Here is a 14,476-nt window from a genome sequence, read left to right on the forward strand (position 1 = left end):
TGGAATTTAAATATTAGATTATTTAAAGCTAATTTTCTTAAACTATTCCTAAAAATTCCCCCAAATAAAAACAAAAGGAAAATGGACCAAATACAAAGTACTCTGGGTGGCCAATGCTTAGTAACAGCCTTGCTGCCAAGTATTACAGCTTTTTTGGAACATTTTTGTAGTGAGTCCAGTTCTTGGAGCTTCTTCTAGTTTGTGAGCTTCCAGTTCTGGGAGCTTCTTCTAGTTTGTGAGCTTCCAGTTCTGGGAGCTTCTTCTAGTTTGTGAGCTTCTAGTTCTGGGAGCTTCTTCTAGTTTGTGAGCTTCCAGTTCTGGGAGCTTCTTCTAGTTTGTGAGCTTCTAGTTCTGGGAGCTTCTTCTAGTTCTGTGAGCTTCCAGTTCTGGGAGCTTCTTCTAGTTCTGTGAGCTTCCAGTTCTGGGAGCTTCTTCTAGTTCTGTGAGCTTCCAGTTCTGGGAGCTTTTTCTAGTTTGTGAGATTCTTCTAGTTTGTGAGCTTCTTCTAGTTCTGGGAGCTTCTTCTAATTTGTGAGCTTCATCTAGTTCTGGGAGCTTCTTTTAATTCTGTGAGCTTCATCTAGTTCTGGGAGCTTCTTCTATCTTGCAAAGTTTTACCTCACTTGGCCTTTCCTAATGAAAACTATGTATAAGCCATAGCCCTGACAATCTACCTAAAGTTCTATGTAAAAGTTATATGAGAGCTCTAATCTTGTTGAGCCCAGGTAAATCACGTTGGCATTTACTGGAGTGTTATACCCAACGTTCTCAAATTTGTGTTTTCCTGCTTATTTACACCTATAGGTTAATAAACCTGGTTAACAGTAGAGTTTAAGCAAGTGTGTTTGAGTAACTCAGTAAACATTGGTTCTGCTGTATTAAATGTACTGAATTTGCTTTAATTAAATGTATAGATTTATTTCCCACAATAATGAAATATATCAGGCATGCAGCATATTTAAGACTAAATGATACTTTTGTGTGGATGAAATTCATATTAAATAATCAAATAAATTCTGTGCCTCACTGTCACTTCAGTCTTTGTAGCTCTTACTTGTCATTAATTACTACACACCTGTTAAGCTATTTAAAATGTGCCCCTAGTCTCCGTGTCTTTACTGATGCTCAGCTAGCTGCAAACAGACACTGTGGGTTCATTATGTAAAGACACTGATAAAAAACTGCATGCATATGGGGTTAAATATCAGTTCTGCTCTACATTTCTTTTGTTTTAGGGGCCACAAGCAATAACTACTCTCTTGAAATCATATTGACAGTAAATGACATTAACTAAGATAAGAGAGTTACTGTGCAAACCCTATGATTGTTGACATATCAACAGATTGCTTTTATCAGTGAGCTTCATCGTTTTCCTAACGGTAACAAGTGAACTGCTCTCGTATGTTGGAGAATAGTCCAGTAGTGCAGTAATCCAGTGTCTCCAGGACATTCTGCTCCTCTGGAATTCGATAAACACATCATCAAATATCACATCGAATTATCTGCCAAATCTAAACATCTGTCCGATGTCTACTATTTTATGCAATTATCTGCAGTTACTGATATCAATCCAATGTTAATTTGTATCCCTATCATATCTGAATGTAGTAGCTCAACAAATGAGTATGTAACCTGGTTAAAATAAAACAAAACTATATGTATGTTATATATGGCAAAACATGCCCTTTTATAAATATAGAGCACAAAGGCTGGATACACTAACCTGGAAATGCCTTCAGTCTTTAAAAGCAAGATATGCCCTTGAATTGGCAAATCGACCAACAATTATTAGATATTTTTAGATTTGTGCATTTTATCAGAGAAATTAGCAGTTAACCTCTCAGAGGGTGTTTTGCATATCAGAATGCCAAGGCATCGGACTGTCTGTTTGACCTTTATGCCACATATATATTATTTAAAGTCACTCTTATGTTAATTCACTGAGAAAACAGATACACTTGAAAATAATGCATCCAGGACTACTGTGACCTGATTTGTCTGATCTGTCTTTCAAAAACAATGTAGTATCATGTGCTCTGCAGTCTGAACACCTTTAATGTTGGATTAGGAACTATGTAAAAATTTAGAGTTTCAGCAGCTAGCTGGGAACAATTGGGCAAAATGTGGCCGCGTCTCGGCTCTTTTGAAGCGTCTGTGGCCAAGGAAACATTGCTGTTGATATTTTTATAAATATCACATAAAGCTCATACACCTTTAGAAATCCATCACCAAAACCAAACTGACACACAGCTCATACTTTTATTTGGGGCAGTGGTGGCTCAGCGGTTAGAGCGGTTAGAGCGCCGGGATATCGATAACAGGGTTGTGGGTTCGATTCCCGGGCTCGGCAAGCTGCCACTGTTGGGCCCTTGAGCAAGGCCCTTTACCCTCTCTGCTCCCCGGGCGCTGGAGTTGGCTGCCCACCGCTCTGGGTGTGTGTACTCACTGCCCCTAACACGTGTGTGTGTGTGTGAGTGTGTTCACTACCAGATGGGTTAAATGCGGAGGACACATTTCGCTGTACAGTCCACACTGTACAGTGACGAATACGTGCACCTTTATCCTTTACCTTTATCCTTTTATCCTTTTGTGTTTTACTGTTGTAAGCCTCTTCTTCACTTGGGTGTTGGATTGCCAGAATCTGACTTTCTTTCAATATGTTGACATTTTGGGCAGCTTTAATTCCACCAAATTATTTATTTTGACATTTACTCAACCAGTTTCCATAAGGAGATCGCAGAGCCATTAGTTCCTAGTTTAATTGATCAATTATATCTCTCATACCTCAGCAATAAAAGTATTGTTGTAAAAGAGAAGTAATTTGTTTCCAATAAACTAGTTTTGGGCAAAAATATATTTTTCTTTAGATATGATGAAATCAGTGGTGGCATGGTCTGAAAGAGGTGCTGGGGAGATATCAGGTCTTAATTCAGGTGTGCGAGCCGTGAATAAGAGGGAGGATGCTGCCTGCCTAGGACTGATTTACGTGTCTTCAGTGGACCATTGCGCCGCCTCTCTGGTCTCCCCAGAAGTATCAGGTGAACAAATGAAGATCATATCAGGGCTTACAACCATGCCGCCTGTCTCAGCCACATTGATAACACTCACAGCGCAACGTAGACTTGCTCTGCTCACACCGAAAGATGTAACTCGGTCACCCCGCTCGCCCTCACAGTGCTTCAGAGACTCATCATTTGCTCAGCTGGCCACTGACCAAGTGCAACCCCTCCATTTAGCACAGCTCATGCTCTCTGCACAGCTCAAGCTCCTCAGCGCTTGCACTCTTCACCTCTGCAGCACTTTGAGTGTTGACAGTTCTAAAAACAATTGTCTTCGCTGTGGAACCCCTGAATTATCATCTTCTTTAGGAAAGCAGCTGGTACTGCTTTACAGACCTCTAGAATGTGTTTTGTTTTGTGTTGTTTTTTTACATAAATTCTAGGACCACTGATTATTATTACTCTGTGACAGTTTGGAAGCCCACCGATGATGCAATGACAACAATTTTTTTTGTGGCGACTTTGCATCACCTCTGATTCTACATATGTCGACAATAAGGAGGCAGAAGAAGCATTCCAGATATTGGACATCCAATGCTGACTGAAGCAGATCTGGGTTTGTTTATCTTGGTGCCTGAATGACACTACTTTGTTGGAAGATTATCAGTTTGGACAATGCTAGAGGCATTAAGTTTGCTGTGAGAAAAGTTCATATTTATTTACATCTGGTAAGAGTTTATTTTAGAAATAATGTGTTCTGTGGGGACCTGAGTGGTCCAGCAGAATAAGGAGCTGTTACCATGACCAGAGGATCGCTAGTTAGCTAGTCTTAGCCATCGGCAGCCAGGCCCCCGGGTGAGCACAATTGGCCTTGCTCCCATCAGAGTGGGTAGATGCCACTTTCTCCCTCATCACTCCAGTGATGGCCGTCACTGGCGTCTGCTAGTCGATGCATCAGACCTGGGTCCTGGCGCTTTCATTCGAGTGTGCTGGTTGTCCAATGAAGTTGCATTGGCAGCACTTGGGAAAAAGAGGTACTGGCTGGCTGCACAAGTGTTGGAGGTGGCGTGTGTCAGTCTTAGCAATCCAAATTGGGGAAAAAATGAAAATTATTTTTTTGTATTTTACTTTCCTAACTATTATATTTATATAAGCCTTTTTTAGTTTAGATATTGATAATTTTTCACAACATTGTTGTTTTATTTTAATGAACTTAATTCATGCGTTCCAATTAAATGCATTTGTATAAAATGTATTTGTGTATGTATCCGTATAGACCTTTACAAATAAAGTCAGGGACAATGAGGCTTTGTATACTGCTCAGATTTACAGGCCTTCTGCTGTTTTTTAATTAACGGTGGTTTGAATATATTGACAAATATAGTAATGACCAATTTGGGCCTATCTAAGAATTTTGCTAGTTTTTAAAAATGCTGCTATCAAAAATTAATTTTCAATGGAAAAGGGCATTGCCTAAAACTGCATTCTGAAACAAAGTTTATATGGTTAAGATTCCTCTTTACAATATAACTTTTAACTCTGAATGATCAAATCAACCATGGACTAGCACCTTTTTGCCTGCTTTTATTATTAAACATTTTTTAAAGCTTTGATAAAATTAGCCTCTAACATGGTTAGGGATCCATAACAGTGTTCTGGGGTCTAAAGGTTTAAAATATAATATTACACATTTACCAGGAACCAGGAGGGGGGTAAACATGGTCCCCTTTTGGGTTGTACTCTGGAACATGGAGCATAAATAGGACCCATGTGAGATTAAGGTGTAACGATTGGGCCCATTTTTGGAAGCCCAACTAGATCATAGTAAAATCACTTGGACAATCCCGTTCAGAGCCTATTACCACTTGGAACCCACCTTGCCCACGTTCCACCCATGTGAGCCCCACATATGCGTGTGTTGGCTGGGTTGTTTACATTTGTTGAGGGACTGGAGCTACAGTAACTCATTGAAGACGGGTGTCCTCCCTGTTCTGAACTGCTGCGTTGTTCAGAATTCCTCTGGCTTCTGTAAAGGACATTTTACCTCTGCACCTGCTCTCCCACTACATTCAGTATTTACCTTCTTCACCTAATTTTTTTTTTTTGGATTTGCTCTATTATATAAATCCAATTACATAGAATATCAGATTTTTGTGGAATATGTAATTTCACTGATTAAATAAGATATTTTATCTTTGTCCCAGTGTTCTAGTAAACTGTTACATCTGACTTCAGTTCATTCAGAAGCCAAAACAAAATACCAGTTAATCAATACGATTCTCAAAAACCCATATTAACCTCTGCCTTTAGTCCTCTAGCCAAGTGAATGGCAACTGCCTAGTTAAATTTGCCAGTGTGCGTCATCCAACCTTTGCACTGTGCTCTAGGGATGATATGTGCAGAGCAACGTAGAGACTGAATACACTCTTATATTCTCCACTTGGAAAAGTTACTCAAACACTACTTGGCCTGTATTTCAAACATGGTATAGTGCATGTGAGGTACGTTAAACACACAAGTGCAGCAATCACACAGTTACTCTAAACAATACTCTAAAGCAATCACACTGCTGTTTTATTGAACCTTGGTCTTTTGCTGTATAAAAATCATACATAATTATACAGAAATATAACTGTTGCCATAAAGCAAATTGTCACAACCTGCTCCCTGACTGAGGCACACGGCTGTTAAAAGATGAGCTGGACTGATAAGACGCAAACTTTTTCTATTGACACTTTTATGGCCTCCATTTTAACTTTGCCCTCCAGCGTGCCTGAGGGAACTATATGAAGCCTGTCAGGAGTGTAACGCCACCGGCACTCCAGCTGAAGGTACAATAATTGCAGCCTTCCTCTGTCTGTGCCACAGGACTTTTAATCTGCAAGCATGATAAGCCGAAACACCAAAAATGTTCTTGTGGTGTCTTTTGGATTTTTGTTCTTGTTCACCGCCTATGGAGGACTGCAGAGTCTACAGGTAATAAACCCAGTCACACAGTTTCTAAACTCTTAGACAGTTCAATGTATCTGAAAAAGAAATACAAAGCAAAAGAAAATAAAAACTCAGGTCATAAAAATGCAGATGCATAAGATGCAGTGTGTATGTGTGTGTATACACCACTGTACAAGCGGTTGTGGATATTGTATCCAGTAATAACATATATGGTATAGACTGAAGTGCTGTAAGCTAGAAACCAGAAAATATTTGAAGATATTGTTTAAAATATTAAAAAATAATAATAATACAAAGATCATTACATTATTTTAATAGAATAATTTTAATTACAAATGTAATGATCTGTTTATTGTAATCACATGAAAGGAAGCTTCATTCTTAATGTTATTTGTTGTTTCTGAATTATTATGGAATCCTATACAGATCTGTGTTTTTCTTGATTCTTGATTAATTTTATGACTTCCTACAAATTAGTTGAAATCAATGGTAGCGGTTCATTTGAGCTTCACAAAACATGTGTAAGCATTGAATAACATATTTATAAAGACATATGTGAAAACCTGAACAACTCAAGCTATTCAGTAATATATTGTGGGTTATTACAGTCATTGTTAGAATATTCCCACGAACAGTTTAAGGTATAAGGAGATACTATGTAACTGCAGACATTTAGCTGTTCAGAACAGTTAGCTGTTCATTACTACAAGTCTCCTAAACAGAAAGTGCACTTTTGTACACAAGAAATACAGTCATTACAACTGAAATATACCCAAACAGGGTCCATTAGTTGGTTAATTTTAAGGCCCTTTATGTCAATACAATGTGTAATAATGCAATGTAATAATAAAAGTTTAAAAATGAATAATAATAATAATAATAATAATAATAATAATAATAGCTAAACTTTTAATTTCCTTAATTGTTTTTACTTACTTAGGTTCAGTGCTTCTGCATGTGTTAGGAAATCCCAGTATAGGTTGCCTTCATATAAAGTGTTTTAAATGCCAGCGTATAGATATAGAAAGAAATTATTTATTCTTTAGATATTTTAATGACAGAACTTTTAATCACCAAATTAAGAGCATAATTCTACTATTATAATAAATATAATACTATGATGATCTACAAATTAAACAGATAATGTAAATAAAACCAGTTATGAAGAAACCAATATGTTTAATAATGTATGTGCCTTGGTGTTGAAAACCTGTTGTGTATGATGTATCACAGAGCAGTCTAAATGTTGAAGAAGGAATGGGCGTGATATCGCTGAGCGTCATCTATGGAACCATTATTCTATCTTCCATGTTTCTGCCGCCCATTATGATCAAAAATCTGGGCTGCAAATGGACCATCTTTCTCTCCATGGCCTGCTATATATCCTATTCTTTTGGCAATCTCTTCCCCGGATGGTGAGTATAACCAGATCTGCTCCTGAAAATGTTCATGTTACAAAGCCAAATGGACTGAAATCAGTGCTGCATGAACAAATGAGTTGTAATTTGTGTGTGATGTGTAATTGTTACTTCCCATGTTAACCTCTTGGACTTGAGTAATTATTCATTATTAACTAATTATTCAGTAACTGTTATAGACATTGAAGCCCAATAATAAACCCTACTCACGTAAATGAACATCCCTACATTCTTACAGCATTTTTAGTAACCAGTACAAGTAATTTAACAACAATTACAATATACATACATTGAGCACTTTATTAGTAGCACAGTACTAATACTAATTATTACATCCTGCAATTCCTGAGATTTTTCAGACGCACTCCTCATCTTCCTTTCTACCACATCCCTATGATGTCCTTCTGAATTCAGATCTGGTGACTGGGAACACTGAACTCACTACAATGGTCATGAAACCAGTTGGAGACAGCTTTTGCTTTGTGACCTGGTGCATTATCATGCTGGTTGTAGTTAGCAGTTAGAAGATGGGTAAAGTTTGGCCATGAAGGAATGCACATGGTCAGCAACAATCCTCAAACAGTCTATGGCCTCAAGCGATGACTGATTGGTTTTATCAGGCCCAAAAGTCTACCAAGAAAACCTTCCTTACATCATTACGCCACCTCAATCAGCCTGGGCTGTCGACACAAGGCAGGTTGGATCTATGGATTCATGTTGTTGGTGCCAAGCTGTGACCGATGTGCCTTAGCAGAAATCAAGATTTATCAGACCAGACCAGAGGTTTTGGCGAGCCTGTGGAACTGCAGGCTCAGCTTTCTGTTCTTGACTGACACAAGTGAAACCTGTGGTTATTGTAGCTCAAACCAGTCTGGTCATTCTCCAGTAAGCTCTGTATGTGTTTTCACACACATAACCGCCACTCACTGGGTGTTTTTGGTGAATTCAAAGTACAGCAGATCTAGAAAGGCTGGATCCAGTCTGGCACCAACAATCAGGCCATACTCAAAATTACTGATCACGTTTTTCCCTAATTCTAATGTTGGATGTGAACACTACCTGAAGCTGCTGTCTTGTATCTATCTGCCTGACTTTCTGCACATGATCGGCTGATAACACAACAGCATGAATGAGCTGGTGTACAGGTCCTTTTACTAAAGTATTATTAGATTGGTGAAAGATATGTAGTTATACGAGTGAAAAATAAGCACATGTGTGTTTGCAGTTGTAGGTTTGCATCTTTGGTCTCATATTTTGATCTTATATAATAAGCATTACTATAAACCATGTATCTTACTGTGTTCTATTGACTTACAGGGCGAGTCTGATCGCCACCTCCGCTGTTCTGGGTTTAGGAGGCTCCCCACTTTGGTCTGCAAAATGCACCTACCTCACCATAAGTGGAAACGCACAGGCAGCAAAAGACAACAAGAAAGGCCAGGACATCATAAACCAGTACTTTGGCATCTTCTTCCTCATCTTCCAGTCCTCTGCTGTGTGGGGAAACCTCATGTCCTCCCTTATATTTGGACAGGACTCCAAAATAGGTACAACACATTCAGTGCTTGAGCTCTTTGTCCAGTTGTGAGTATATGTACCTTTTATTAGGTACACTAACCTTGCATCTACAGTTAATCGATTAGTTCATTAGTTCTTCAATTAGTTCAAAGCACTTAATTAGATAGAATTAGTTATGTGTGTGTTTTTCTCTGTTCCTAGCTGAAATCCCTGAGGAGAATCTACAGTACTGTGGTGCAGCCCTCTGTGTCGAAAACTTCACAAGCACAGGAAATGTAACCCAGCCAGAGCAAAACCTGCGCAACATACTGATGGGCTGCTATATTGGTAGGTAGTTACAACTGCCATCACACCAGCTATGGCTCTGCATTACTGGGTCCACACAACAATCACAGAATTAATTCTAAATGAAATTAACTGAAATTTTTATACATTTTTAGTTTGGGTAATGAGGGAAAACAAACAAATATGCAGGGTAAGGGCCCTCCATGACCATGTTAGCTTAAGTAAAAGTGATTAAATTGATCTTACCTCTGTAGGTGTGGGGGTTTTGGCCATGCTCCTTGTTGCAATCTTCCTGGATAACATTGACGGACAAGTGGCCCGGGAGTTTCGAAAGACCAAGGGAAATCAGTCCTTCTGCAGTACCTTTCTGGCCACGTTTAGGCTTTTAGGAGATAAAAGGCAGTTAATGCTCATCCCTTTAACCATGTACAGTGGATTCGAACAAAGCTTCCTTGCTGGTGAATACACTAAGGTAAGTACATCTGAGACATAATTAACCATGTAAAAGACAAACTTTTTAAGAAGAAGTTGTGAGTGAATACGCATGTTACCATATAAGGGACAATCTGGGATTATACATATATAATATACATCTAATTTTGTTGGAGTATCTGTCTCCACTGTCCAGAGAAAGCTTTCTACTAGATTTTGGAGCACTACTCTAAGGACTAGAGCATTAGTCAGATGTTAGATGATCACTACCCCAGCTCCCCAGTTCATCCCAACATTATTCAATTAAGTATCATCATTCCAGAGAACACAGTTCTTCCACTGCTCCACAGCTCAATGTTGGGGGCTTTTTACCCCTCTAGCCCACACCTGGCATTATGCATGGTGGCAATAGGTTCATGTTAATCTGCTCCAGAGTCCTTTTCTATTAGCAGTATTTCCATACAGGGACTAGACAAGCTGTGCATTTGTGTCATTCGGAGAAAAAAAATACACAGAAAGACAGATATCAGCTTCAAAACAGTGCTCATTTTTAGACACCATTTAAGAACCTCAAGTTCCTCAAGCATCTTTTAGAATATATATATATATATATATATATATATATATATATATATATATATATATATATATATATAATCTGTCTCAATTTACATCAATTGACAACTCATCAGAATGTATTCTAAAGGTCAGCTTGTTATCAGCCAATGCCTTTATTATGCAAGGGTCACTATTAAAGAAGTGACCTCATTAGAACATAGACTACTAGCGATCAGTGCCTTTCCAAAAACCTTGAAAACTCATGAAAGTGCTAATACTGTACTGTCTTACCCTGCAGAATTATGTCACCTGTGCATTGGGAATCCATTTTGTCGGATTCTCGATGATCTGCTTTGGTGCTGTGAATTCCCTGAGCTCCTATGTCTTCGGGAGGCTAGCTCAATACACTGGAAGAATAGCCCTCTTTTGCCTGGGTAAGGCCATCTCTGGTTCGACATAGTGGCTATAAATGAATGGTCTAGACTTGAGTGGTCTGGGTTTCAGTCCCGGCCAGTCCACATTTTTGTTGTGTTTCATATCTTAAAAATGTCCTGAATATAAAACTCTTAACCATACCCATAGTTAAATAATGAGAGTATGGCTCATGTTGAGCCCTTTTCTAGAATAAATCCCACACAACCAAACCAGGGCTGTTAAACAAGCCAATTCCAAAGTCACAAAACTGTGACAGTTTTGACTCATTATATGAATACCCTCAAAATTTACATACACTCATCCCACTATCGAAGGCCTTTCCACAGGTAAAGCTGCAGTGCAGTTAAAAGCAACAGCCACTTTTGGAGAATTTGGTGTTACTGCAGATTGGAACATCTGAAATGCGCCACAGCTTGCCTTATGTCAGTGTGCACAAACTCACCATGCAGCAAAGCAAAAGCCAGGGTAGCGAGTGAGTATCCATGCTAAGCTTTAATCTTTTCTCCATCATTCACTCCCTCAAAAACAAACCTCAGCTGACTACCAAACTGGAGCTAAACACATACTTTTTTCTGGTATGCTGGGAAGCCTGGTGAAGCGGTTGCTAAAAGCAAACTCGACTAGTTGGCTTGCTGCATACTACAAGGACAGAGAGGATAGCAACAGTCTCCAGCAAGACTCAGGAATTCTATGACAAAGAATAACACAGGGTTTGTGTTACGGTGTTAAAACTGTGCAGTGCTCCATAACAGGAGAATTCTTGGGTTTCATTCTGAGGTCAAATATCGGGGTTGTAGATAGATAGGCTTGTCAAACGGCATCTGAGCATTTTTCAATCTATCTGAAGTTAGTTACATGCTTACTGTTTATCCCTTAAAGATAAAAACGTGACATTTATTACATTCTGTAGCACCTCTCACACACACACGTAGGCCAGGCAGTCAGCATTTTACAGACCTTCATTAATTGGCTCTGTGGAACAGACAAAAAAAAAATGTGGACAGGCAGGGACACCCAAGGACTGGATTCAAAAAACCTGACAAATCATGGTTGAAGCAAGAAATGTTCAGGTGAAAAGCAAAACCTCCTCTTCTCCTCACAGCTGCGGTGATCAATTTGAGCTGTGCTATTGCCCTGCTGTTCTGGAGTCCTCATCCAGACCAGCTGCCTGTCTTCTTTGTGTTCCCTGCACTTTGGGGCATGGCTGATGCTGTATGGCAGACTCAAACCAATGGTAAGTCTATATACTACCAACTAATCCTGTCCTTTAGATAAGATCAGATTAGATTGCACTGTACTGATCCTAGAAGGAAACTCCTTTGCTGCAGCAGCACATACGACACACATTACAAGAACACTTACAGGCATACAGTTAATGAGATGTCAGGCACTAAAAGCTTGGACGGCTTGAATAAGATGAATCACTGACCAGTAAATGAAGGAGCATTATAAGGGGCTAATGGCACTGTAATAAACGTGGAAGTATAAAGATGGGATTTACGACACTGTGGATGTGTTGGCCTGGAGCTGAAAGGGCTCTGCTGTTTCATATGTTTTGTGTATTACATACAAATTAATGAGTTGTTAAGGGACAAGCTAAAAACCCACTTGTTTCCATGCAGCACTCTATGGCACTCTCTTTGCTCACCACAAGGAGGCAGCATTCGCCAACTATCGCATGTGGGAGTCTCTGGGCTTTGTGATAGCTTTTGCATACAGCACATTCATCTGTCTGTCCACCAAACTCTACATTCTTATGGCAGTGCTGGCACTGACCATGGTAACTTACCTTTGGGTTGAATACAATGAGTACAAGTATCCGACTGCAGCAGTGAAATTAACCAACGACATCCCAGAGGAGAAAGGACTCAATAAGATACCTGATTTTGGGAATATGATTATTGCTCAGACAAATTTGTAAGCCAGAAAGCTTAAATAGAAGACTAAATATATATATATATATATATATATATATATATATATATATATATATATATATATATATATATATATATATATATATATATATATATATAAAGCACAAGAAAGGTTTAGTGTTCAGATTAAAACTCAGCTCTTTGGAAAAGAAAGTTGGATGGTTTTGCTGGTTTTCCAAAATCATCTTTGAGAAAGCTTGCCAACATACAGCATGACCAGTTTAACCAGCTGACCTGCATAGGGGTTGTGGGCTTCGTCTAGTCCAGATGGAGGGCTAACTAGTCAACCATCAATACCATCAAAGACCACCATCTGAGACCAATAAAAGCGTGTCAGCTGGATTTTTTTAGCAGGGATATCATGGTTGGACAGACCTGTTTTACATAAAATTGTTAGCTTTTTTTTTAACTGATGTTATTTTTGTAGTCGTGTCCATCTGTAACCTGTTTTTGTAAAGAAATGTTTATATAATTCAAAATATGATGTATCTGTACAGAAATTTGTGAAGCACATATTACATGTTTGTACTTTCATTTAAAGCGTAGTTAAATGAATGAAACTGTTATGCTGCTTTGTAAACTGTTCATTTGTAATCTGTAAAACACACATGACATCCCATTCTGAATCCATAAACATTCATATGGAGTTGGTCCTTCATTGCAGCTAGAGCAGCTTCCACTCTTCTAGGAGGGCTTTCTACAAGATTTTGGAGTATGGCTGTGGGAAGTGACATCAGACACTGTCGTCGGATGAGAGGGCTTTCTAGTTTATCCCAAATGTGTCAGATGGGCTTGAGGTCAGGGCTCTGTGCAGGCCAGTGAAGTTCTTCCACACCAAACTCACCCACCTATCTCTTTATGGACTTTACTTTGTGCACTGGATGCAGTCATACTGGAACAGAAAAGGTCCTCCCCTTAATTGTTTCCACAAAGTGGACATTTCCAACTGTATGATTTCCCTTCACTGGAACTATGAGCCAACCCCTTAAAAAGCCCCACAGCATTATCCCTCCTCCACCAAACTTTACAGTTGGAACAATGCAGGTAACGCTCTCCTGGCATTCGCCAAACCCAAACTGGTCCATCAGACTCCTAGATAGAGAAGCGTAGCATTGTCCTTGATGATGTAAGGCTTGAATGCACTTGCTTGGCCATGGAAACCCATGCCTCCTGGAGCAGTCTTTGTGCTAATGGTAATGATAGAGGAGGTTTGGAACTCTGCAGGAACTGAGTTGGTGACTTTTGTGCTTTATCAACAATGCAGTGCTGCAACTGTATATGGTCTGACATGTCGTTGCTGTGGTTCCTAAGCACTTCTACTTGTCAATAATAGCACTCACAGTTGATGGTGGAATATCTAAGAGGGAAGAAATGTCAGCACCTGACTTGTTGCTACGGTGGTGTCTTGTTACAGTACCATGCTGGAACTCAGTGAACTCTTTATAATCCCCTTTCATTTCACTAATGTGTGTAAAGGCAGACTGCATTCCTGGGTGCTTGATTTTATACACTTGTGGCAAAGGGACTGAATGACACACCTGAATTAAATGATTAGGAGGCGTGTCCCAATACTTATATATATGCTACTGTCCCAATACTTATATATATGCTACTGTCCCAATACTTATATATATGCTACTTCATATATATATATATATGATTGCAGTGCTTTTTAGCATGTCTGATGTTTTGGTGGCGATGAGCTTCCCATTGTGCTGTTCTCCCACTGTGAGGAGCTGACAGAGCCATGTGTTCTTCAGCTGCTAAGTACACTCGGAGGACACCTGGGTGATCAACCATGTGAGGAACCTCTAGAAGCTCCCACAGAAACGTATGAAGTGTAGTCACAGTGCACAGGTTTATCAGTAGACCAGCTCTGCAGGGGAACTGAATTTCTAAACCGGCAGGTGGCGCTGTTTAGCCTATTGTGAAATTTGCACAG

The 14,476-nt window shown here is 39.3% G+C and overlaps 1 protein-coding gene across 1 annotated transcript; it reads left to right on the top strand.

Moving 5' to 3' along the window:
- Window positions 1-5,885: 5,885 nt before the first annotated feature.
- Window positions 5,886-12,518, top strand: unc93a (unc-93 homolog A). The gene is made up of 8 exons (XM_072656491.1): window positions 5,886-5,975; window positions 7,185-7,366; window positions 8,687-8,916; window positions 9,089-9,214; window positions 9,427-9,644; window positions 10,461-10,596; window positions 11,700-11,831; window positions 12,220-12,518. The coding sequence occupies exons 1-8, from the start codon at window positions 5,886-5,888 to the stop codon at window positions 12,516-12,518; spliced, it is 1,413 nt and encodes a 470-aa protein (XP_072512592.1).
- Window positions 12,519-14,476: the final 1,958 nt, after the last annotated feature.

The sequence above is a fragment of the Salminus brasiliensis genome, chromosome 1, assembly GCF_030463535.1.
Source record: "Salminus brasiliensis chromosome 1, fSalBra1.hap2, whole genome shotgun sequence".
NCBI classification, from domain to species: Eukaryota; Metazoa; Chordata; class Actinopteri; order Characiformes; family Bryconidae; genus Salminus; species Salminus brasiliensis.

Bases quoted from the DNA above. Each gene is read 5' to 3' on its own strand.
- unc93a (XM_072656491.1), top strand. From the start codon at position 5,886: ATGATAAGCCGAAACACCAAAAATGTTCTTGTGGTGTCTTTTGGATTT. The intron at 7,367-8,686 runs GTGAGTATAACC...ATTGACTTACAG, and splicing joins GGCAATCTCTTCCCCGGATG to GGCGAGTCTGATCGCCACCT. The intron at 9,215-9,426 runs GTAGGTAGTTAC...TTACCTCTGTAG, and splicing joins ACTGATGGGCTGCTATATTG to GTGTGGGGGTTTTGGCCATG.